The sequence below is a fragment of the Bos indicus genome, chromosome 19 (assembly GCF_029378745.1).
Source record: "Bos indicus isolate NIAB-ARS_2022 breed Sahiwal x Tharparkar chromosome 19, NIAB-ARS_B.indTharparkar_mat_pri_1.0, whole genome shotgun sequence".
In the NCBI taxonomy this organism is placed as follows: domain Eukaryota; kingdom Metazoa; phylum Chordata; class Mammalia; order Artiodactyla; family Bovidae; genus Bos; species Bos indicus.
Window position 1 is genome coordinate 22111810 of NC_091778.1, and position 20871 is coordinate 22132680.

General features: G+C 55.5%; 1 protein-coding gene and 1 long non-coding RNA gene across 2 annotated transcripts; one reads left to right on the plus strand and one right to left on the minus strand.

Annotated features, from left to right (window-relative positions):
- Positions 1 to 1637: 1637 nt before the first annotated feature.
- Positions 1638 to 19570, minus strand: LOC139177721 (uncharacterized). Its single transcript, XR_011562227.1, has 2 exons — positions 19494 to 19570; positions 1638 to 1871 (listed from the first exon to the last, which is right to left on the minus strand). It is a non-coding gene; the product is annotated as an uncharacterized lncRNA (long non-coding RNA).
- ANKRD13B (ankyrin repeat domain 13B) lies at positions 3462 to 20869 on the plus strand. Its single transcript, XM_019981446.2, has 15 exons — positions 3462 to 3692; positions 13836 to 13971; positions 14098 to 14222; positions 14310 to 14355; positions 14947 to 15090; positions 15180 to 15369; positions 15446 to 15512; positions 16818 to 16899; positions 17674 to 17738; positions 17964 to 18094; positions 18195 to 18352; positions 18483 to 18635; positions 18770 to 18933; positions 19021 to 19097; positions 19505 to 20869. The coding sequence occupies exons 1-15, from the start codon at positions 3579 to 3581 to the stop codon at positions 19740 to 19742; spliced, it is 1890 nt and encodes a 629-aa protein (XP_019837005.1). The 5' UTR covers positions 3462 to 3578; the 3' UTR covers positions 19743 to 20869.
- The last annotated feature ends 2 nt before the right edge of the window (positions 20870 to 20871 follow it).

The following is a 20871-nucleotide window of genomic DNA, read 5'->3' on the forward strand; positions in this document are numbered from 1 at the left end:
GCGTCCCAGTCCTCCCGTGTATCCACATTTGTGTGTCCAGGTGTGTGTGTGGTCCCACTCTTGCTGACTAGCCCACTGCCAACAATATGGACGGCCAGGTGCCAGAGGTCGTGCAGTGAATCCCCCAGTCTCCGGGCTAAAAAGACATCTATCCGTCCTCCATGCTTTCATCCAGAGAGAAAAGAATCTGGACAGTTTTTTTTTGAAGACCTCCTGAGGAGTGAACACTGTGCCTGTGTGCAGAAATAGCCACTTGGTAACAGTGTTGTATACATCAACGGTATTTCTGAGCCACCAGGGGTGTGTGTCCAGGGCGTGGGCATATAACATATAGGGATCCTTTCTGTGGTGGTCTTTCTTCCTGGACTTCACGGGGAGACTGACTGGAGGGTGGGGGTGACAGGGAGAGGAGGCGCAGGCCTCACATGGGTGCACCCCTGCACTGAGCATGCTCCCCCGTACACGTGTGCCCCACGTGCACCCAACCCCCATCACTGCAGCAGCAAAAGGCCAGCGCTCTGTTTGTTGGGAGAGGGCGAGGGTGCCCAGGCCCAAGGGCCAGGGTAGTGGTGACACGATTAAGGCAGGTTCCCCAGATTAGGGGAGGGTTCCCCATGGCCGGGAGTCCTGCTCAAAAGCAAGGGGGCTGGAGGGGAGTCCTTGGGCAGGGTTGTTGGAGTTGGCTCATTTTATCCCGGCGGTGCCAGAGCAGCAGTGACTTGTGGGTGGCAGGCTGCTTCCCTGGGGGAGACAAGTAATGCTCATGAGTCACACCACCCGAAATATATGCAAAGCTGCCTCCATCGCCTTTCGCTGCAGCCCAGATTGACAAGTTTGTTTGAGATTGCGATCCACAGGGTGTATTTATAATCGCACCTTAGAAAAAAATTCTTCTTGCAGGCATCCCCTCCCCCCATAGCCAGCCGCTCATCTGGCAGGGTTTCTGCGAGCAAAGATACCTCGCGGGGTGGGGTAGGGTCGGGGGGGTGGGTGGCACCACCTGCCGCCCCGTGGTGCACCCTCACCGAGGAGTCAGTCTGTGGGGTTGGTGGCCCCATCCCTGGTGATGGGAGGAGTGGCCTGGCCGCTCTTGCTGGGCGCCCAGCCCACGAGCTGTGGCCGCCCGTTCACCCCTGATCGACCCCCAGCTATGGAATTTCATTTATTAAATGTCGAGGCGGCTGCTGGCAGCCCCATTGCTTGGCTGTCTTTGTTTCTCTGCTGTGTGGGCGCGTCTCGAGCACGTGGCAGCTGGAGCGCGCAGGCTGGAGGAAAAGCGACCTGGGTTTAGAGTCCAGGGCCACTTGGCGAAGAGAAACTCCGGCTGCCCAGAGGATCCCACCCCCCCAATCCAGGCTGAGCTCCCCGCCTCCTTGAGCTCCAAGCCTTTTCAGGGGAAGAAGGATGAGTCATTCGGTTCCCCCGACCCCACTAGCCCCATCTCCTGGTTGGCCCTGGGACTACCGGGGAGTGGCCGAAGCACGGATCCACTCTCCAAACTTTGTTCCCGAAGCCCCCAGCCCCGCCACAGACGAGCTTCTGGGCCTGGGGCTTAGGGATAAAAGGGTTTCCAAATTTCCTTTTGGAGACTTCGCCACCTCAGGAAGCAAGACAATTAAAGAGGAATCACAACAAGATTGTGATTGTAAAAACAATTTAATGAGGAAATGTACAGGCATTCTCCCGGCCACTCCTGCCGTCCCTTCCCCGCTCCAGCCCCCTCCCCAACTCCGGCGGCAGCCACGGCACTCTGGTGACCCCTCGTGGTGGAGGTGGGCAGCGGTCCCCGGCGGCGGGAGACGCCAACAGGCTCCTCCCAGCCTGGAGAAAGGGGCGAGGCAGTCCACTCCTTCATCGTTCCGCGCCGGGGCCTGGCACCGCAGGGCGTGGAGGAGGAACGAGAGAAGACCACACAAAGAAACCTGAGAGGCACGGAGAGTTTGCAAGCTTTCGCTAGCACCTCCCACACAAACGCTTCTTGGATTGTTCTAAGTGGGGCTGGTATGGAATCCCTGATTCCTGTCTTGTTCTAAGGTGGGCTCCAGAAGGCGCAGTGCCTGGTCCCGCCACCTGGGGGACGGTGGGAGGGATAGGCCTGGTGGGCCTGGTGAGGGGAGGGATGAATCATTTCCAGGTCAGTCGCCATCCTTAGCTAACCCCAAGAGGTAGTATTAGAGTCACATTTTAGAGGTGAGTGGTCTGAGAAAATTTAAGCAATTTGCCTAAGGTCAGGCAGTAAGGAGGAATAGGAATTCAGGTTCCCTTGGATACCCCAGTCCCTCTCCGCCTCCAGGGGCTGGGCCAAGCCCCAGGTCCTTCTAGCCTCTGCAATAGGCTGCCCTGAAGGGCAATTCCACTTTTATCGAGGCATCTGCAAGCACACTCCTGGAAAGATTTCTCTGCCCTGGAGTCATTCAGGAAGGAGAAAGTCTTTGGAACCAGTGCTTCCTCTCCAGAGCGGACCACACGGGGTGGAGGTGGGGAGCTGCCACCTGCTGCAGTCTCTGCGCAGCCCCACTCAGGTCCTTGCAGAGAGCAGCGTATGGGGGGAGGGGTGTGTTCTCTCATCCTTAATAGACATCGTCTTTCTAATGTCAAATGCAGAAGATGGAGTTTAATTTTAAAAGAAGGCAGGGAAGACTCCTACGTAGTATTTCAGGTGCTAGATTTCTGGTTGCTCCAATGACCCTTGGCACTGCACACTAACGCCCCGCATCTTTCTCAGGACTCCTTCCACCAGTCACTCTTTTCTTGGAATCTGGATCCTGCTCACATTCTACTGGGACCCAAACTCAACCCTGAAGGCCACACCTTCCCGCGCCCCCTAATGCTTGAGGAAGGCCTGTAACCCCGTCCCTCCCCAGCAAAAGGCAAAATGCCAGGGGGTGGGGGTACACCCCAGTCCACCAGACGTCAGGACACTGCCTCCGACCCGGCCGGGCCTGACTCCCTCCCCACTGTCTCAGTGGATCAGGGGGACAGTGCGGGACCCTCTCCGGCCACTCACCACCCCCAGTTCCACGAGGCGGACTACAAGCCCCATGATGCCGCGGGGCCCAGTGATAACAAGCGCTGCCCAGGGCATCCGCGTCCCCCTCCTTTCTCCCCCGCATCCCCGCATCCCTAGCCGATCGCTCGGGCTGAGGGCCGGGCTATGCAGCTGCGGGGTGCCGGGGGCCGCGGGCGCGCGTCCCTGCGGCGGCGGCGTCCCTGGGGCCCGCGCCCCGAGCGCCCCCGCGCCCGCTGCGGGCGCCTGCTCCCTCCGCCGAGCGGCGTCTTTGTGCGCGGGGGTGTGGGAGGCAAGGCGCGACTCCGCGCCGCGCCGCCGAGTGCCCGCGCCCTCCGCGGGCGGGTGGGGGCCTCTCCGCGTCGCCCGCCGCCGCCGCCTCGCGAGGACGCCCGCGGCCCGCGCCGCCCGCACCGCGCCACCCCCGCCCGCCGGCGCCGCTCGCACATGCCCGAGCCGCAGCCCTGCGAGCAGGCAGCGCCGGCCCCCCGCCCCGCGGCCCCGGGCCCCGGCTCTGGCGCCGTCCCTCCTTCCGGGCCGGGCGCCGCGGCCCCGGTATGAGGAGCGGGCGATGATCCCCGCCAACGCCTCCGCCAGGAAGGGGCCCGAGGGCAAGTACCCGCTACACTACCTCGTGTGGCACAACCGCCACCGCGAGCTGGAGAAAGAGGTCCGCGCCGGCCAGGTAAGAGCGCCGTCGGGGCGCCGCGAGGACCCCACGGCCCAGCAAGCCCGCCCGGCTTGGGGAGGGGGCGCGGCGCGGGCTGTCCCGCCCCCCTGGCGAGTTTGCAGCGCTTCTTTGTTCGCCGGCGCCGCTTTTGTGCTGTTGACCTGGAGAGGGTGATGGGAGCGGCCCCCGCTCGCTTCCCTCCTGCCCGGCCGAGCAGTCCACACGTGCTCCGAACCCTCCCTGATTGAGGTAGGGGACGTCCTGCCCCTCCTCCGCCGGGGCAGTGAGGGCTGCGGGGAGGGGCTGCCGGCTCCATCTGAGCTCCACGCGGTGGGAGAGTCCGCCCCACTCAGCCCGGCAGCGACACCTCCCGCGTGAGTGTGCGGAGGTGGCCTGCGTAGGCAGGGGGTCACAGGTCAAGGATCGGAGACTAGGCCGGGACCCTCCCAGGCGTGCCTGCCCCACCCAGTGCCCTCTACCCTCTCCACGAGCGCTTATCTGTTTGCTCACACTGGGCTGAGCCCCTGAACCCCGCGGACCCCAGCGCCTGCTCAGGAATGGGGAGTGAAGAGAGAGCGCCTCTGGGGTGAAGCCCTGGAGGGCCTTGTCCAGGTGCTGAAATGCGCTCTCCTGCCCTCTGATGCTGGGCCCGGCTTCTTGGTGCTGAGGAAGCCAGGGCCCCACTGGCCCCCGACAGGATTTGAGGTTTTGTACACACAGCGGCTCCCTGGTTCTCTAGTCATTGAGAATGGGTGGGTCAGCCAGCCTTGGCTGGGCGGTGGCCTCCAAGAAGATATGATCAGGGATGGAGTCTCCTCCGCATTCTTCAGGACAGAGGCAGGCAGGCACGGGTCACAGGTAGTTTCCAACTCTGCCCTTGGGCCCAGGTCACAGGCAGGCTCTCCTAGCAGAAACGACTTGCCCTCCAGGGTGGGGAGGCAGGAGCCAGAGCTGGGCCCCCCTGGCCCTGGTGTATCTCCATTGAGGCCTGCAGACTTGGCCTGGATCTGCGATCCTGGGGCCATGGACTGGGAGTGGTTTCCTCAGGCGCTGCCCCCTTGGGGAATATGCCTTTTGAGGGCCACTTCCTGAGTCACAGGAAGTTCAGTTTGAGGAGCTGTCTGCTTCCCAAGGGAAGAGTGAGGTGGAGAGCAGGACATCACCAGGCCAGCGAGGTGAGGGTCGGAGCCCGTCTTCAAGTCCACCACCGGGCCCTCAGAGCAGCACCACATCCAGCTGTACATGGCAGGCGCAGAAAATGGTGGGGTGACCTGAGCCTTCACCTCTGGTTGGGGTGTCCACTTCCATTCTACCTCCATTTCCATAAGGATGCTTCAGGTTGCTCCTTGGATCCTGTCTCTGTTTATCCATCATAAAGGAAGTGGTTTGCTGCCACTGGTAAAGGAAGCAAGGTCAGAGTGGTAGCTCCTGGAGACAAAGATGAACAAACCAGGCACAGCCCACGCCCTCCCAGAGACCCCATTGTGCTGATGCAAATGTGAGCAGGGAAGCAGTGTGAAGTGCAGGGTGCTAAGTCAGTTCAGCCTCTTCTGGCTTGTCTCTGCTTGTCCTCCCCTGAGGGCAAGAGAAGACATCCCTGAGGGAGGTTGCAGCTGGAGGGATTTAAGTATGACCTGAGAGGAACTTCCCAGTGGGATGGTTGATGATTGGCTGAAGAACTGTTAGGCAGAAGGCTAGTGGCTGAATGTCCAGAACACCTTGATCATGCTCCCTTGCCCAAGTGGAGGGTGCTCTTTTCCTTGCAGAGACTGGAGAGAGGCAGAATGCCCTAGAAGAAAAGGCCATTTCACCCAGGCCTTTTTGATTGATAGTCCTTGGGTCAGCAGTCCTCTTGCTGGGGTGGGGTTGGAGAGGGGCGCCAGAGCCTGCGGCAGGTGGGGCTCCTTCGGACCACTGAGTGTGGTCCCCTCAGGCTTCCGCAGAAACCAGGTGCACCCCAACCCCACCCACTCATCCCCTTTCCCTGGTGAATTTGTGTCTTCCTGAAATGTACACTGCCTGCCCTGATCCCAGCCCAGGGGGATACAGGGCACTGGTTGAGGATAAACCCTTCTTCAACCACAAAGGAGCCAGATCAGTCCTCTCCTTTGCACCAGGGTGCCAAGAAGGGAATGCCAGTCAGTCTGGGTGGGAGAGCCCCCAGGCAGAGTTTCGACTCCAGGACTGACCTGGGCGGAATCCTTGCATCCAGATGTGCATTGCTCAGTTCTCCAGGCCTCAGACTCCCTGGGAGAGCTAAGGATGCCCCCTCCCCAGGCATTTCCTGCAGGTGAGGGGTCTGGGGGGGCCACCTAACATCCTAATGAAACCCGGTCAACCCCAGGCATCTCATCTGGGGGTCCCTGATCTCTGGTCCTCTTAGCACCCACTGTTACAGAAAACAGCCAGGCTTTCCTCAAACACACAGCAGCTGGGTTTCCCTGGTCTTCATTTGGCATAGCGGCCTCCTCTTCACTCCAAGAAAGCCCCGCAGAGGCCCTCCCGTGGGCAGGCTTGGCAGTGCTGGCCAAGGAGGAGGGGGATGGCACGGCAGCCTTCTGAGCAAGTTCACAGGGGCTGGCTGCAGGGTATGGTGGGGAGAGGGAGGTGGTAAGCGGAGGTTTTTTGAAGGGAAATGTCCATGATCACCCCTAGCCGATGCCCAGCAATACAACGGTTGCTGGGTGCCCTGCTTTCTGCCATGCACCTGCTCTGCCAGGTTGGGAGGGGGCAGGAGGTTGTAGGGTAATGGATGTGCCAGTTCTCCCTTAGCTGGCATGAGGCCTGGGGTCCAGACAACTGGGCATGGCCTTGGTTCTGGAGCTGCGAGTCCCTGGGGTTCCCTGGGGGTAGGTGGTGGAGGTTAGATGGGAATAGCTCCCTGTGGGAGGGCCAAGGAGAGCAAGGTTCTTCTTGGGCAGCAACCACTCTGGAGGGGACTGGACGATGGTCCTAGGGGAACATTTTCTTTCTTCTGGAGGCTGCCTCCATAATAGTCCTCCTTCCTGATTTCCCCAGGTCATCTCTCTGACCTGACACCCCAGTGAGATGGGATTGTGGGGCCCGTGGATGCTCAGACAGAGGCTGTCCCACCCAAGGTACCTGTTGTGACCAGGAGCACCTGTGATTGCGTCTCCTGGCAAAGTAGGCAGTCCCCGGTATAGGCTGTCACCACAGCTGATGAGCTGGGAAGCTCGGGAGAGGGAGCCACAAACCCTCAAAACCAAAAATCAATGTGTCTGGGATGAAGGGGAGGGGCTGCGTGGGGCAGAATGGAGGGGGACTCAGCAGGTGCCACCCCCACGGGCCCAGCTCCACTGTCCATGTGGGAAACACCCTGCCTCGCTCCCCCTTGAGAGAGCTCAGGTCCGCCTGGTGGGAAAGCAGAGAAGCGGTGGTGGCCACACCAGACTCGGGCTGTCCTCCCTGGGGTGGGGGTGAAGCAGGGTAGGGAAAGGAGCCTGTCTACTCCTCCAGCACCTGCGTTTACTCTATACATTTGGTGTGTTCTTATAAGATTTCACCTAACAAAAGGACTTGCTAATGCTAAACAACTTTGAAAAATACTCTGCGAGTGCACGTGGGTTCAAGGAGTGTGCATGTGCAAATGTGCTGGCATCTATGTGTGTTACACATGAGTAGAGGCCTGCAGGCTGGAGGGCAGCTGGACACATGCCCTTGTACATGCGGGTGCACATGTACTGTGCCTGTGGATGCAGGAGCACATGTGTGTGTGTAGTGTGTGTGTGTAGTGTGTGTGTGTCTGCAGACAGGGGCCTGAGTGGAAACAGGGAGACTCTGTGCCCAGGGAGCCCCAGCTCCTAAGCTCGAAAGTCTCTGCTTGGGCCCCCAGCTGAGGCTGGCTGGGGTGCAGAGCTTCTGTCCTCTTGGCGGGGAGGGCTGGGGGTTGGGTTTCATGGGAAACCTTTTCATTCCAGCAATTAAATAGCAGCAGGCCTTTGCCGAGAAAATTAATGAATTCTCCCACCTGGGCCCTCGGCAAGGTGCCGCTTCCATCAAGGGCTCAGCTTTGAATGGGTGCAGGGGATCTTCTTTGGAGCCTGGCTGACAGTACACAGGGCTCATGGTGGCCCTGGAAAACACCGGGGCCCTGGGGACCCTGGGGAGTGCTGCCAGGAGAGCTCCGGAGGAGCGGAGGTAGGGCGGGCACCCCTTCCTGGCCGTCACCGGCCTCTGCAGTCTGAGGCACCTGAGGCGGGGGAGGCGGGCAGCATCTGGAGCCCTGGGACTGGCCCTGCTGGCTCCCTGGGGCCTTGTTAGCAGCAGCAGTATCTGGGGCAGGGCCAGTGGGAGGCGTGATGGCTCAGCTGTGGCCCGTGGGAAGCCCTCCTCCTGACACCCTGATGACCCAGCCTGCTCGGGGTCTGTGGATGCTGTCTCGCTCCTATCCCAGGACTCAGGATCCCACCCAGGTCAGACCCTGAGGGGCCCAGCTCAACCTGTAAGAGGCAGAGAGTAAATAATGCTTTGCCCTCCTCTCTGGGGAGCTGGTGGACTCCAAGCTACAGCTCAGAGGGCACAGGGGCCGGGCAGAGTTTGTTTTTTTTTTTTTTTTTTTTTTGAGGCTCCTTGTATATTTAAAGAAAAAGAAATGCCAACAGAAGGTTATAAAAATTATATAAATCACTTAAAATGTTTTGTTTTTGACAAAGGAGTTCCCTACCTCCCCCACCTCTGCATCTCATCCCCAGAGGCAACCACTTTGAACTCTTTAGGCGATTCAGTTATTTGCCTCATATTATAAACAACATACTTCTACAGCTATTTACTAGCTAATCAGTTTTACACTTTACTGCCTTGCCCTCCTTCCCCATGTCCCTTAAAAATAGTCATCTAGGCATTTGCTTAATAAATATTTATGAAGCACCCATTATGTGCCAGACACTGTCCAGAGCTGGGGATATAGCACCGAACAAAACAGACAGTTCCTTTATGGAGCTTACATACAGTCTAGGAGAGGGAGACAATGAAGAAATAAGTAGGCAATTTAATGCTGAAAGAGAGCTGGAGCAGGAGAAGGGACAGCAGACAGACAAATAGCAACTGTCACTTGAGCTGGCTTGTCAGGGCTAGCCTTTCTAAGGAGGTGACATCTGAGCGGTGGCCTTAATGAAGTGAGGGAGGAAGCTTTGTGGCTACCAGGACCCAGAAGAAGATGGTTCCAGGGAAGGCCAACATGCCGGAGTGGAGCTTGGAGAGATGGGAGAGCATGTGAGTTCAAAGAGACATTCAGGATGCTATCCTCAACTGCATGGGAAGCCACGGAGAGATTCTGAGCTAAAGGGCATCAGGACCTGAGGAATAATATTTTACAGGTACCTGTGATGGGCCCTAGAGAGAACAGACCTAAGGAACCAAGAGAGGAGTGGGAGGAATTAGGTGACAGACAGGGTGGCTACACCAGGAGGGTAGCCTGAAGGTGGTAACATCTAAAATGACTCTGGATCTATTTTGAAGGTAGAGCCTATAAGGTCAAATTTTACTGGTGGATTAGATATGGAAGGTGAGAGAAAAAGGAGAGAGAAAAACAGTCTTCCCTGGAAAGGGAGTGACCTGAAGCGCTGTTTACTGTGATGGGGGAATTGGGAGAGGTGAAGCTGTCCAGGGACAGCTGGAGTGAAGAAAGCAAGGGAAAGAAGCACAGGTCAGAAGGTCCCATTCTGTTTCATGGATTCAGTTTCCATTCTGTATTTTTGTGAGGGTGTAAATGACTGTGCCTGCCTCCAGTTTTCTGTTTCCTGCATTGACAGTTGTTTCCTCTGTGTTTTTAGCACCTATTTGCAAGTTTTGGTATCTTTCTTTCATGTTGGGCAGCTTTCCTCAAGTGTCCGGTCACCCTTGGCTGCTGGGGCATAATTAAGGATGGAGGTGTGGAGCTTATTAATATGTGGGTGCTGCTCTAAGATGACTGGCCTGCTTATTGTTGCTGCTGCTGCTAAGTTGCTTCAGTCGTGTCCGACTCTGTGCGACCCCATAGACAGCAGCCCACCAGGCTCCCCGGTCCCTGGGATTCCCCAGGCAAGAATACTGGAGTGGGTTGCCATTTCCTTCTCCAATCCATGAAAGTGAAAAGTGAGAGTGAAGTTGCTCAGTCGTGTCCGACTCTTTGCGACCCCATGGACTGCAGCCTACCAGGCTCCTGCGTCCATGGGATTTTCCAGGCAAGAGTACTGGAGTGGGGTGCCATTGCCTTCTCCGTCAGTATATATCAGGCTCAATTTACTTAACATTTATTTTTATTTATTTGGCTGCATCGGGTCTTCAGTTGTGGCCCACGGGATCTTCGATCATTGATTAATAGATCCCTCACTGGGGATCAAACCCAGGCCTCCTGTACTGGGAGTGCAGAGTCTTAGCCACTGGACCACCAGGGAAGTATCTCAGGTGCAATTTCCACAGAGGGTAAACCCCCTGGCATCCCATGAAGAGAAGTGGGGGGCATCTCCCAGATTTACAAAATTGGGGAGGGAACCAGGGGTTCTAAAGTTTAACCAGGCCCCCCAGTATTCAGTTCTGAGCCTTTCTGCCACCTCTGCTGTTCCCACTGCCTGCATGTTCTTCACCTTTCAAGGGTGCTAAGTGGGGGGCTCTAGCTTGACTGGGGTTTCCCTCTGTGAATGGTTGGGTTCTAGTACCCTCTCTTCCCCTAAGTCAGTTGTAATGCCCCGGCCACTTTCTTGTGGGTTTTAAATATTTTATTGGCATTATTTAAAAAAAAATTATTTGGCTGTGTCATGTCTTCGTTGTGGCAGGTGGGATTTTCGCTGTATCATGCAGGGTCTTTGATTGCAGGGTAGTTGCCTCGAGGCCTGTGGGATCTTAGTTCCCCGATCAGGGATCGGACCCGAGACCCCTGCATTGCCAGGCAGGTTCTTAACTACTGAACAACCAGGGAAGTCCCACATTTACCTTTTGAGGCAATCTTCATTCCTTTGTGTAGATCTAAGTTTCTATCTGGTATCATTTTCCTTCTACTTGAATAACTTCATTTAACATTTCTTGTATGCCTTCTGGTGACAAATTCTCTTAATTCTTATTTGTCCACAAAAATCTTTATTTCCCCTTCTTATTTTTGAAGTATATATTTTCATAAGATATGGAGTTCGAGGTTGACAATTCCCATCCCCACCCCACCCGCCAGCACTTTAAAGATTTCATTCTATTGTCTTCTAGCTTGCATGGTTTCTAGTTTTTAAAAAATGTAGAATTTTCTGTATTCGTCCTTCCATACATAGTGTGTCTCATTTCTCAAAACACTTTTAAGATTTTCTTTTTATCACTAGTTTCCAGCATTTGATTATGATGGGCCTTGGTGTAGGCTTCCTTGGGATTCATTGAGTTCCTCGGTATTCATTGAGTTCCTTGGTTCTGTGGATTTATCATTGTATTAGTTTCTGCAACAAACTACCAGACAGGATGGGTTAAAATAATAAATTTATTCTCTCATCAGTTTGGGGATTGGAAGTCTAAACTCAAGCAAGATATCCACGCTGCTCCCTCCAAAGGCTCTGGGGGAGAATCCTTTCTTGTGTCTTCTGGCTGCCCGTGGTGCTCAGCGTTCCTCGGCTTGTGGTTGCTCCACTTTAATCTCTGCCTCCCCTCATAGGGAACGTCTCTCTGCATCTTACAAAGATGCATAAAACTGGACTTAGGGCCTTACTGGATAATTCAGGCTGATCTCATTTTGAGATCCTTAACTGTATCTGCAAAGACCCTTTTTCAAAATAAGGTCACATTCATAGGTTCTAGCGGTTAGTATGTAGATATATATATATATATATTTTTTTTGGTTGGAGGGATGGCACCAGTATTCAGCTCACTATAGTAGGTTGTTTTGTTGTTTTTTTAAATGGAATTTGGAAATTTTTTGGCTATTCCTTTAAATTTGTCTTATTCCTCCACTTCCTTTCTGAACCTTTTTCCAATTATACATATGTTAGAATGCCTTATGCTGCTGCCAAGTCGCTTCAGTCGTGTCCGACTCTGTGCGACCCCATGGACTGCAGCCTACCAGGCTTCTCCGTCCATGGGATTCTCCAGGCAAGAACACTGAAGTGGATTGCCATTTCCTTCTCCAAATGCATGAAAGTGGAAAGTGAAAGTGAAGTCACTCAGTCGTGTCTGACTCTTAGCGATCCCATGGACTGCAGCCTACCAGGCTCCTCCATCCATGGGATTTTCCAGGCAACAGTACTGGAGTGGGGTGCCACTGCCTTCTCCAGAATGCCTTATAGTGTCTGACAAATTGCTGAGGCTGTTTGAATGTTTTTTCAGTACCTCTTTTCTCTTCTGTTCTTCAGTTTGTATAGTTCTGTGGCTGTATCTTTAAATTCACTTATTTTTATTTTCATTCTGATGTGTCTAATCTGCTATTAACTCTACCCAGTGAAAATTTCATTTCAGAACATTTTATCTCCCAATTTTTCCCTTGTGAATGTTGTTTTTCTTTAAAGTTTTGAGCACATTGAGCCATTCATCTTTATTATGTCAGAATATGTTTCTATTAAATGATTTTTCTCCTGATTATGGGTCATATTTTCCTACTTCTGTACATATCTAGTAATTTTTAACTGGATGTTGGACACTGTAAATGCTGTGATGTTAAGCATCGGGATTTTGCTGTCTTCATTTAAAGGAGTGTTAGGCTTTGTTCTGGCAGCCTAATTTAAGTTACTGGCAAATCAATTTGATCCTTTTGAGCTTATTTTTTATCTTTATTAAAATTAGGTCTGGGTGGGTCTTTAAGGACAGGCTGGGGTTGCAAAGAGTTGGACACAGCCTGGTATCTGAACAACTTCTAAGGTATAATCCTTCTTTTGAATACCTCTCTATTGAATATCCTGGGTAATCAACAAGGGCTCTCTAGCAGGTTGGAGCTTGAATGCTTCCCTGCTATGGCTGAACTCTGAGAATTTTTTTTTTTTTTGAGTCTGTTGTTTCTTTTCTGCCTGGTTTTGTTCAGTTTCACTGTAAAAATGTGAAGTTTAGTATTTAGCAAAGACTCAAAGGAACCACATGCAGATTTCTGGAGCTCTTTAAAAACAAACAAACAAAACGTAGCTTACTTTTTCCTGGAACTCTGCCCTGCAAGTTTTAACTACCTCAGCCTCCCTGCTACTGTCTCTCAGCTCCTCAGCGGACTACCGTACCCTGCTGGGGATTCTCCTCTCTGCATGGCTGTTTGAAACATTCCTCCAAGTAGAGACTTAGACAATCACAGGCCCCACCTTGTTTGTTTGTCTTACTTTAGGGATCGCAGTCCTGGGCTAATTGTTGCCTAATGTCTGAAAACAATTATTTCAAGCAACACTTTTCTCTGTTCTGAGTGGGATGGTAATTTCAGTTATTTATTCATGTCAGCATAGAAGCCTTTCCCTGGCATTTTATCAAGTTTTGGGGGCAGAGAAGAGTAGTTATACGCATGTGGTCAGTTATTTACACAGAAGTCCTAGTCTCCTGAAGTATATCTAAATGTTTATATTTAACAAACATATGTTTTTATCACCCAACAAAAATTTCATGCAGTATAACTGTACTATTCACAAAACAACAGGATTTTAAAATAATGTTAGTGTCCCAAAGGCACAGGACATGGATTTGAAGGTGTACCATGAACATGTTCTTTTCTTCCTGTTAATGTATCATTGCAGTTGTGCTAAAACCTCACAGTGATAATGTCATGATCTAAACTGGAGGCCCTTCCTGAAGGTGCGGTCTTGGACACCTAGGATAGGTCTCAGGTGCCCTCCCTGGCCAGTAGCCTCTCTAGACCACCCTTCAGCCCCAAGCTTACTCTTCACAGGCAGACCACTGGGCCTTGGAAGAGTGAACCCAGTCAGGGCACCTAGGTGAACTGGAAAGGAAGTTCCTCCCTTTCTCAGAGTTACTTCCTGCCCTGTCCTGCAAGCCCCTTTCCACTCGACCCCAATTCATTGTGCCTGTCTCTCCCATTGCTTTCTGAGACAGGCAAGGCAGGACAACTAGGTGAGTGCTGCCTGCCTAGAGATAGATAGCTCATCGCTGTATCTTCCTGAGGCCTTTCCACACTGCCTTGATTTCATCATTAATGGACTCCTGAGGCAGGCTTAGATGGGCTGCCTCATGACGTGACCAGGGCAACCGCTTCACCTCCTCCAGGTGGACATTGAGCAGCTGGATCCCCGGGGGCGGACTCCCCTGCACTTGGCCACCACCCTGGGGCACCTCGAGTGTGCCCGCGTGCTCCTGGCGCACGGCGCAGACGTGGGCAGGGAGAATCGCAGCGGCTGGACAGGTGGGCACCCCTGCTCGCTTCCACCCCACAGCCTGGGTCTCCCGGCACCATATCATTACCTCTGGTTGGCTGCAGGGAGCCCTAGGCAGGGTCCTGCCCTGTGACATTGCCCCCCCTGACCCCCAGTGCTTCAGGAAGCTGTGAGTACCCGGGACCTGGAGCTGGTGCAGCTGGTGCTACGGTACCGGGACTACCAGCGGGTGGTGAAGCGGCTGGCGGGCATCCCCGTGCTCCTGGAGAAGCTGCGCAAGGTGAGGGCCAGCCTGTTCGCCTCCCCACCGTGGCCCTCGAACCCTGTCTCCAGTGCAGGCTTAGCCACTCTCCTCTTCCTCCTCCAGGCCCAGGACTTCTACGTGGAGATGAAATGGGAGTTCACTAGCTGGGGTAAGAGGGGTTGCTGGGGGCCTCTCGGGGGCATCTCCCACCCCAGGGCTCCTGCACTTGCTGCTCCCTTGCCTGGAGCCTTCTTCCCATTGCGCTCCCATGGCTCCCTCCCACCTTTTAGTTCTCAGCTCAACACTGTCTCTTCCTGAGGCCTTTCCACACTGCCTCAATTCCGTTATGAATTCCTTCGCTTTGTAATGACTGGCTCATTTGTCTGTCTGTTACCTGTCGTCCCTTGTTAGAAGGTAAGCTCCAAGATGGCAGGGGTTCTGTCTTGTTCAATGTTGTATCCCCAGTGCTTGGCACAGAGGAGGCGTTTAATAAATATTTGTTAGAAGATTGGATGCAAGACTGAATGAATTAAATGGTGAATACTAGGGACTTGGTGGTGGCTGACTCATACCTGTCTCCGACTTTAGGTTGCTCATATCTGAGTGACTGTGGTCTACATTTGTTGAGGGGTTGGTTGGGGGAGAGGTTGCTCTCCCACCAGTTCCCTTACCCATTCCCAGACACACCCCTGACCCCCATGTTCTGAGGTTTGGTGGGCCAGGCAAATTGAAGCCACCTCTGACCTTCTCATCCACTCAGTGCCCTTGGTGTCCAAGATCTGCCCCAGTGACACCTACAAAGTGTGGAAGAGTGGACAGAACCTTCGGGTAGACACCACACTCCTGGGCTTTGACCACATGACGTGGCAGCGAGGGAACCGCAGCTTCATCTTCAGGGGCCAAGGTCAGGCAGGTGGGAGGCAGGGCAGGGTGGGGAGGCTGGGGACACCCCCACATGAGCCCTGACTCCCTGAGCTATTCTGGGGCTGGCAGACGCGAGTGCCGTGGTTATGGAGATTGACCACGACCGCCGCGTGGTGTACACGGAGACCCTGGCTCTGGCCGGGCAGGACCGTGAGCTGCTGCTGGCTGCTGCCCAGCCCACGGAGGAGCAGGTGCTGAGCCGGCTCACTGCACCTGTTGTCACTACGCAACTGGACACCAAGAACATCTCCTTTGAGAGGTAAGTGGGCATGGCTTTGGAAGCCTGGAGCCAGCCTGGTGGGTGCCCCCTCACCTAGACCACTCTGCTTCCCCAGGAACAAGACAGGCATCCTGGGCTGGCGCAGTGAGAAGACCGAGATGGTGAATGGGTATGAAGCCAAGGTGAGGTCACAGTTCCCAGGTGCCAGACCCACCACACTCTTGCCTACAGTGAGCAGGACAGGGGCTTCCTGACCAGTTTCTAAGCCCTGGAGGTACAGAGACAATACAGTCTGGAGGGAAGAGCCTGAGACCAACAGGCAACTGATGAGAACAGTTGGAGTTTACTGGTCCACCTAATACTACGTTCAGGCTTCCCTGGCGGCTCAGGGTAAAGAATCTGCCTGCCAATATAGGGGATGCAGGTTTGATCCCTGGGTTGGGAAGATCCCCTGGAGAAGGAAATGGCAACCCACTCGGTATTCTTGCTTGGGAAATCCCATAGAGAAGCCTGGTGGGCTACAGTCCATGGAGTTGCAAAAGAGTTGGACACGATGTAGCAAGTAAAACAAAAACATTACTTTCACGTGCAATGCCCTATTTTGACATTTTAAATGTATGTGCATGTATGTATGTGTGTCTATTGTACACATGTACACACGTCTATGTACATATGTGTGTATACCTCACACACTCTCATTTAATCCTCACAACAACCCTTTAAGGTAGGTGCTTTTATTATTCCCGTTTTACAGATGGTTTACAAAAGGTTGATTTTAATCAACCTTTCTATGGTTTCCCATTTAATCTTTACAACAACTCTATGAAGTAGGGTATTGGCCCATTTTATGAAGAGGAAGCGGAAGCTTAAAATGATGAAGTAACCGGCACAAGGTTGCCCAGATCTTCTGGCTGACTCCAAAGCCAGGCCTTCACTCCTGAGCAGACTGTTGAGGGAGGTCTCCCACAGTCACTAATGGGACCCTTGCATCACCCACGTGGGATTACATGGTGAAGAGGCCAACCAGTGCAGGGTTCTGTGTTGCTGCTGTTTCCTCCTGGAGGCCTTCCCTGGACCACAGGCTAGGCTATGGTCTCTGCTTTTTATTCCCACAGTCCTGTGCTTCTCCATCTAGAGGACATGTCACACTGGGTTATTACCATCCACTGTCGTCTTGTCTTTTCAAAAAGACTGTGAGCCTTAAGAGGACAGGGGTCATGTCTGGCCATGCTTGTTCACCACTGTATCCCTGATGCCTGCCTCAGTGCCTGGCCTAGAAATGGTCCTCACAAAATGTCTGTTGAATGAATAGGAAAATGAATGAATAACTTCATATAATTACTTGCCCAAAGGCCTGGAGACTGGAACAAACGGTACCTCCCTCCCCTGATCATCCCTTAAAGGAAATGTTTGTGATGCCCTTGGGGGCAGGGGCAGGGACAGAGGTACCAAAGCTGTCAGCAAGTCCTTTCCTCATCTGTCCCCAGGTATATGGGGCATCCAATGTGGAGCTCATCACCCGGACACGGACAGAGCATCTTTCAGAACAGCACAAGGGCAAGGTCAAAGGTAATCAGGCAGGGGTGGGTGGGGGATGGGGAAGAGGTGTGTGGGGAGGAACCAGCTCCCACATGAGCCCCTCTAATCAGTATTTCCTCTGACACGCTAACAAGAATCCGGATAGCTTACTCAGGCAAATAGACTTCAATTCAAATGCCAAATCCTAGTGATTGGTAGTGGCTGCCTAGAGTGCTGATAAGATTCTAAGGCAACATTTGGGCTCAATAGGAAGGGATGCTATAATTGATTACTAATATCTGCACTGGATTTGTGGGTGGGGGGATGTGACATATGCTATCAGCCGTTCCAGTCTAGTAGGACACACCGGAGGCAGAAAGACATGGGCCCTGCCACTGATTCTTTGTGTCCGCTGATACCTACACCTGACTCTCTGGGCACCAGTTAAGTCTGTTTAAAGTGGGAAAATGGAATTCCCACCTCACAAGAGAACAAAATGAAGTTTCTATGGAAGCCCCCAAAGGGAAACACACACATGCATACCCCCAAACTGCTCCCCAAAGGCAGGTATTTTTTGTCCAGTGTCACCAACCTGGACAGTGGTATTTTGGGAGGTCTCTCCTGAGCCCCAGGCCTACTTTTATTCCAGCTGGTCCTGCCTCTGCCCCCTTGGAGTCCTCAGTCACCTTCAGGTGAAGGTGCCTGGGTGTGTGGTGTGGGTGAGCCACCCTCCCTCCCCACCAGGGACCAGCCTCCTCCCTGGGTCTTGGGTGCTGTACCTTCTGAGGGGCTGCAGTATCCTCTGAGACGCCGTGTTTCTCATAGGTTGTAAGACACCTCTGCAGTCCTTCCTGGGAATTGCTGAGCAGCATGGGGGCCCCCAAAACGGGGTGAGTGTGTGCCAGGGGTACCCCTGTGTGGAAGGGTGTGGATGGGGATCAGGAGGAGTCATACTGTGTGGACCTGCTTTCTTTCCACAATGCCCAAGGCCCTGTCAGCTCCACAGTGGTGGGGAGTTGGGGGAAAGGAGACAGATTTGGGGCTTGTAATACCAGGTGACTGGCCTGGCCTCAAGGACTGAGAAGGGCTCATGAGCTCCTCGCTGTGTGGTACAGACCCTGATCACTCAGACCCTGAGCCAAGCCAACCCCACTGCCATCACTGCAGAAGAGTACTTCAACCCCAACTTTGAGCTTGGAAACCGCGACATGGGTCGCCCCATGGAACTGACCACCAAAACACAGAAGTGAGGGCCCCTGCTGGGGCTGGGGAGGGTTGGGCAGGGCTGGGGGAGGGGTCACGGCTTCTACAATGGCCCTCACTCTTTGGGATCTGCGGGGGGTCAGGTTCAAGGCCAAGCTGTGGCTGTGTGAGGAGCATCCCCTGTCCCTGTGTGAGCAGGTGGCCCCCATCATTGACCTCATGGCCGTCAGCAACGCACTTTTCGCCAAGCTCCGGGATTTCATTACCCTGCGCCTGCCTCCGGGATTCCCCGTCAAGATTGGTGAGGCCTCTACCCTTGTTCCTCTTCAGCTGCTCTGGGGAGAGTGGGGCTTCTTAGGAGGTTAAGAGGGGGTACCCATGGTGGGAGGAAGTGGGTGGTGGTGGTGCCTGATGGGTTTGCTCATCCCCAGAAATTCCTATTTTCCACATCCTCAACGCCCGCATCACCTTCGGGAACCTCAATGGCTGTGACGAGCCGGTGCCGTTGGTGAGAGGCAGCCCCAGCAGCGAGACCCCTTCCCCAGGCAGCGACTCCTCCAGCGTCAGCAGCTCCAGTTCCACCAGTGAGACCCCGAGCCCGCCCTCACTACCCCCACTGCCCCGGCCCTCACCGAGCACTTCCCGGGGGAGCGGGCGGGAGGGGGTGGTCTGGTCCACTCTGACCCCCCTCCCCGTCTCCCCGGCCTGGCGCCTCCAGCCTCGTGCCGCGGCTGCGAGATCTCCCCCGCGTTGTTCGAGGCCCCGCGCGGCTACAGCGTGCTGGGCGGCCAGCGCGAGGCCACCACTCGCGACGACGACGACGACCTGCTACAGTTCGCCATCCAGCAGAGCCTGCTAGAGGCGGGCAGTGAGTACGACCAGGTGCATCTCCGGAGGCCATGCGGAGGGTTCCCCACCGGGACCACGCTGTCGCCACCACAGCTAACGGGCTCACACCCCGCCCCGCAGGTCACCATCTGGGAGGCGCTCACCAACAGCAAACCGGGCACTCACCCCATGTCCTACGAAGGCCGCCGGCAGGACAGGTCGGTGCCCGCCCGTCCTGAGAAGGTTTCGAAGCGTCTATGCCCCCACCCCCGCCTCCACATAGAGAACACGACCGGGACCCTGTCCACAGCGCGTCCGGCCACTGCCGGCTGGGCAGCCCACCTTGGCCCAAAGAAACCGCGGTCCCCTCATCGGGGACCCTGCTGGTGTCAAGGTGGCGTCCTTTCCCAGCCCAAAGGCGGCCTGAGAGCTTTCACAGATCCTCACCAGACAGAGGTGGGGCTGGGATCCACTCCCACCGGGTGGGAGGGAGCCAGGGAGGTGACTCGAGACCCTTTGACCCCACTGGAGGGTGGCGAGGCCCGCGGTATCTGAGGGCCTCATGCTGCTTCCCGCCCCGCTTCCGGGTAGATGGGCCCTAGACGTCTCTTTACCTGTCCCGCAGGAGCGCTCCGCCCACGCCGCAGCGCCAGCCGGTACCTCGCGCAGCCCTGGCGTCGGTCCCCAGCCCTCGGCCCAGCCCGCGCCCAGGCCCGGGCGGCCACGTGTTCCGGAGCTACGACGAGCAGTTGAGGCTGGCCATGGAGCTGTCTGCGCAGGAGCAGGAGGAGCGGCGGCGGCGCGCGCGCCAGGAGGAGGAGGAGCTGGAACGCATCCTGCGGCTCTCCCTGACCGAGCAGTAGTGCCCTCTGCCGGGCGCCCAGGCCACGCCCCGCGGAACCCGCCCCGGAGCGAGGACCGCCCCGCCCGCACGCTCGCCGAGATGTCTGGAGACCGGAGGGGTCGCCTCGCGGGCGCAGCGGCGTACCCGTCAACCGACGCGGAGGGGTTCGGGCCGGCCGCGGAGTACCTTTCCGGGCCAGGGCCCTGGAGGCAGCTGGCACGGCCCGGTTCCCTTGCTTTGCTGTATCCTGACCCCCCCGCCACCCTTCTCCTCTGGGCTCGGACCGGTCCACGGGTGGAACCAGGCGGTCCTGAGGGGGAGACGGTCCTGAGAGGAGCAGGGTCTCCGTCCTCTGCTCCTTCTGGCCGGTCCTCCTTTCTGCTCACTGACCCCACTCCAGGACACTGCCCGTGAAGCCTTTGCATCTCCGCTCTTCCCCCCTGGGGGGGTGCAGCTGAGCTCCCCACGTGCTGTGTTGCCGCTTTGTCCCAGACACAAACCAGCACGTCCAGGGCCCAGCCCCTCCCCCACCCCCGCATTTCAGCGTCAAGTGCACTTAGCGGGGTGCCAGGCTCCCCCAGCCCCCACACCCCTCCCGGGTCTCAGGGTGGTCCCAGCTTCTCTTGGGGGCGGCCAGAGGTTGGAGTCCCCATCCCCAAGGCACGTTTTTTGTGATCAGGGAGGAGGCTAGGTCCGGGCAAGGCCTGGCTCCCTCATGATGTCTTGGCGAATGAGGGGCATAGTGGGTGCGGCGCAAACACAAGACAAGGGTCGCCCAGGGCCGTGGCACCACTACCCACCCCTTCCCACCAGCTGCTGCTAGCCCTCTGTGGTTGTGCATCCCACTTGCCCCACCCAGGGGCTGACTCTAAAACCCTTCATCCAATGGTGCTAACCCCCGGCTCCGCCCTGCCCCACCCTACCCACCCAGAGAAGCACAGACCCCGCCGGGGGCAGGGGCCCACCGCACACCCTTGTCTGGGTTCTCTCGGACTGGCCTTCCTGGCTCAGCCAGTGAGGCTCAGAAGGGACACAAAAGGGATGGAAGAAAAAGAACAAAGAGAAGCTGTTCCTCTCACCCCCTTCCCTGATGCCAGGGGCACCAGACTGATTCTGAGGCACAAATAAAAGAGGCTTCAAACCCGAGG

Coding starts and splice junctions, on each gene's coding strand:
- ANKRD13B (XM_019981446.2), top strand. CDS start 3,579: ATGATCCCCGCCAACGCCTCCGCCAGGAAGGGGCCCGAGGGCAAGTAC. Junction 3,693..13,835: donor AAGAGGTCCGCGCCGGCCAG/GTAAGAGCGCCG, acceptor CACCTCCTCCAG/GTGGACATTGAGCAGCTGGA. Junction 19,098..19,504: donor GAAGGCCGCCGGCAGGACAG/GTCGGTGCCCGC, acceptor CCTGTCCCGCAG/GAGCGCTCCGCCCACGCCGC.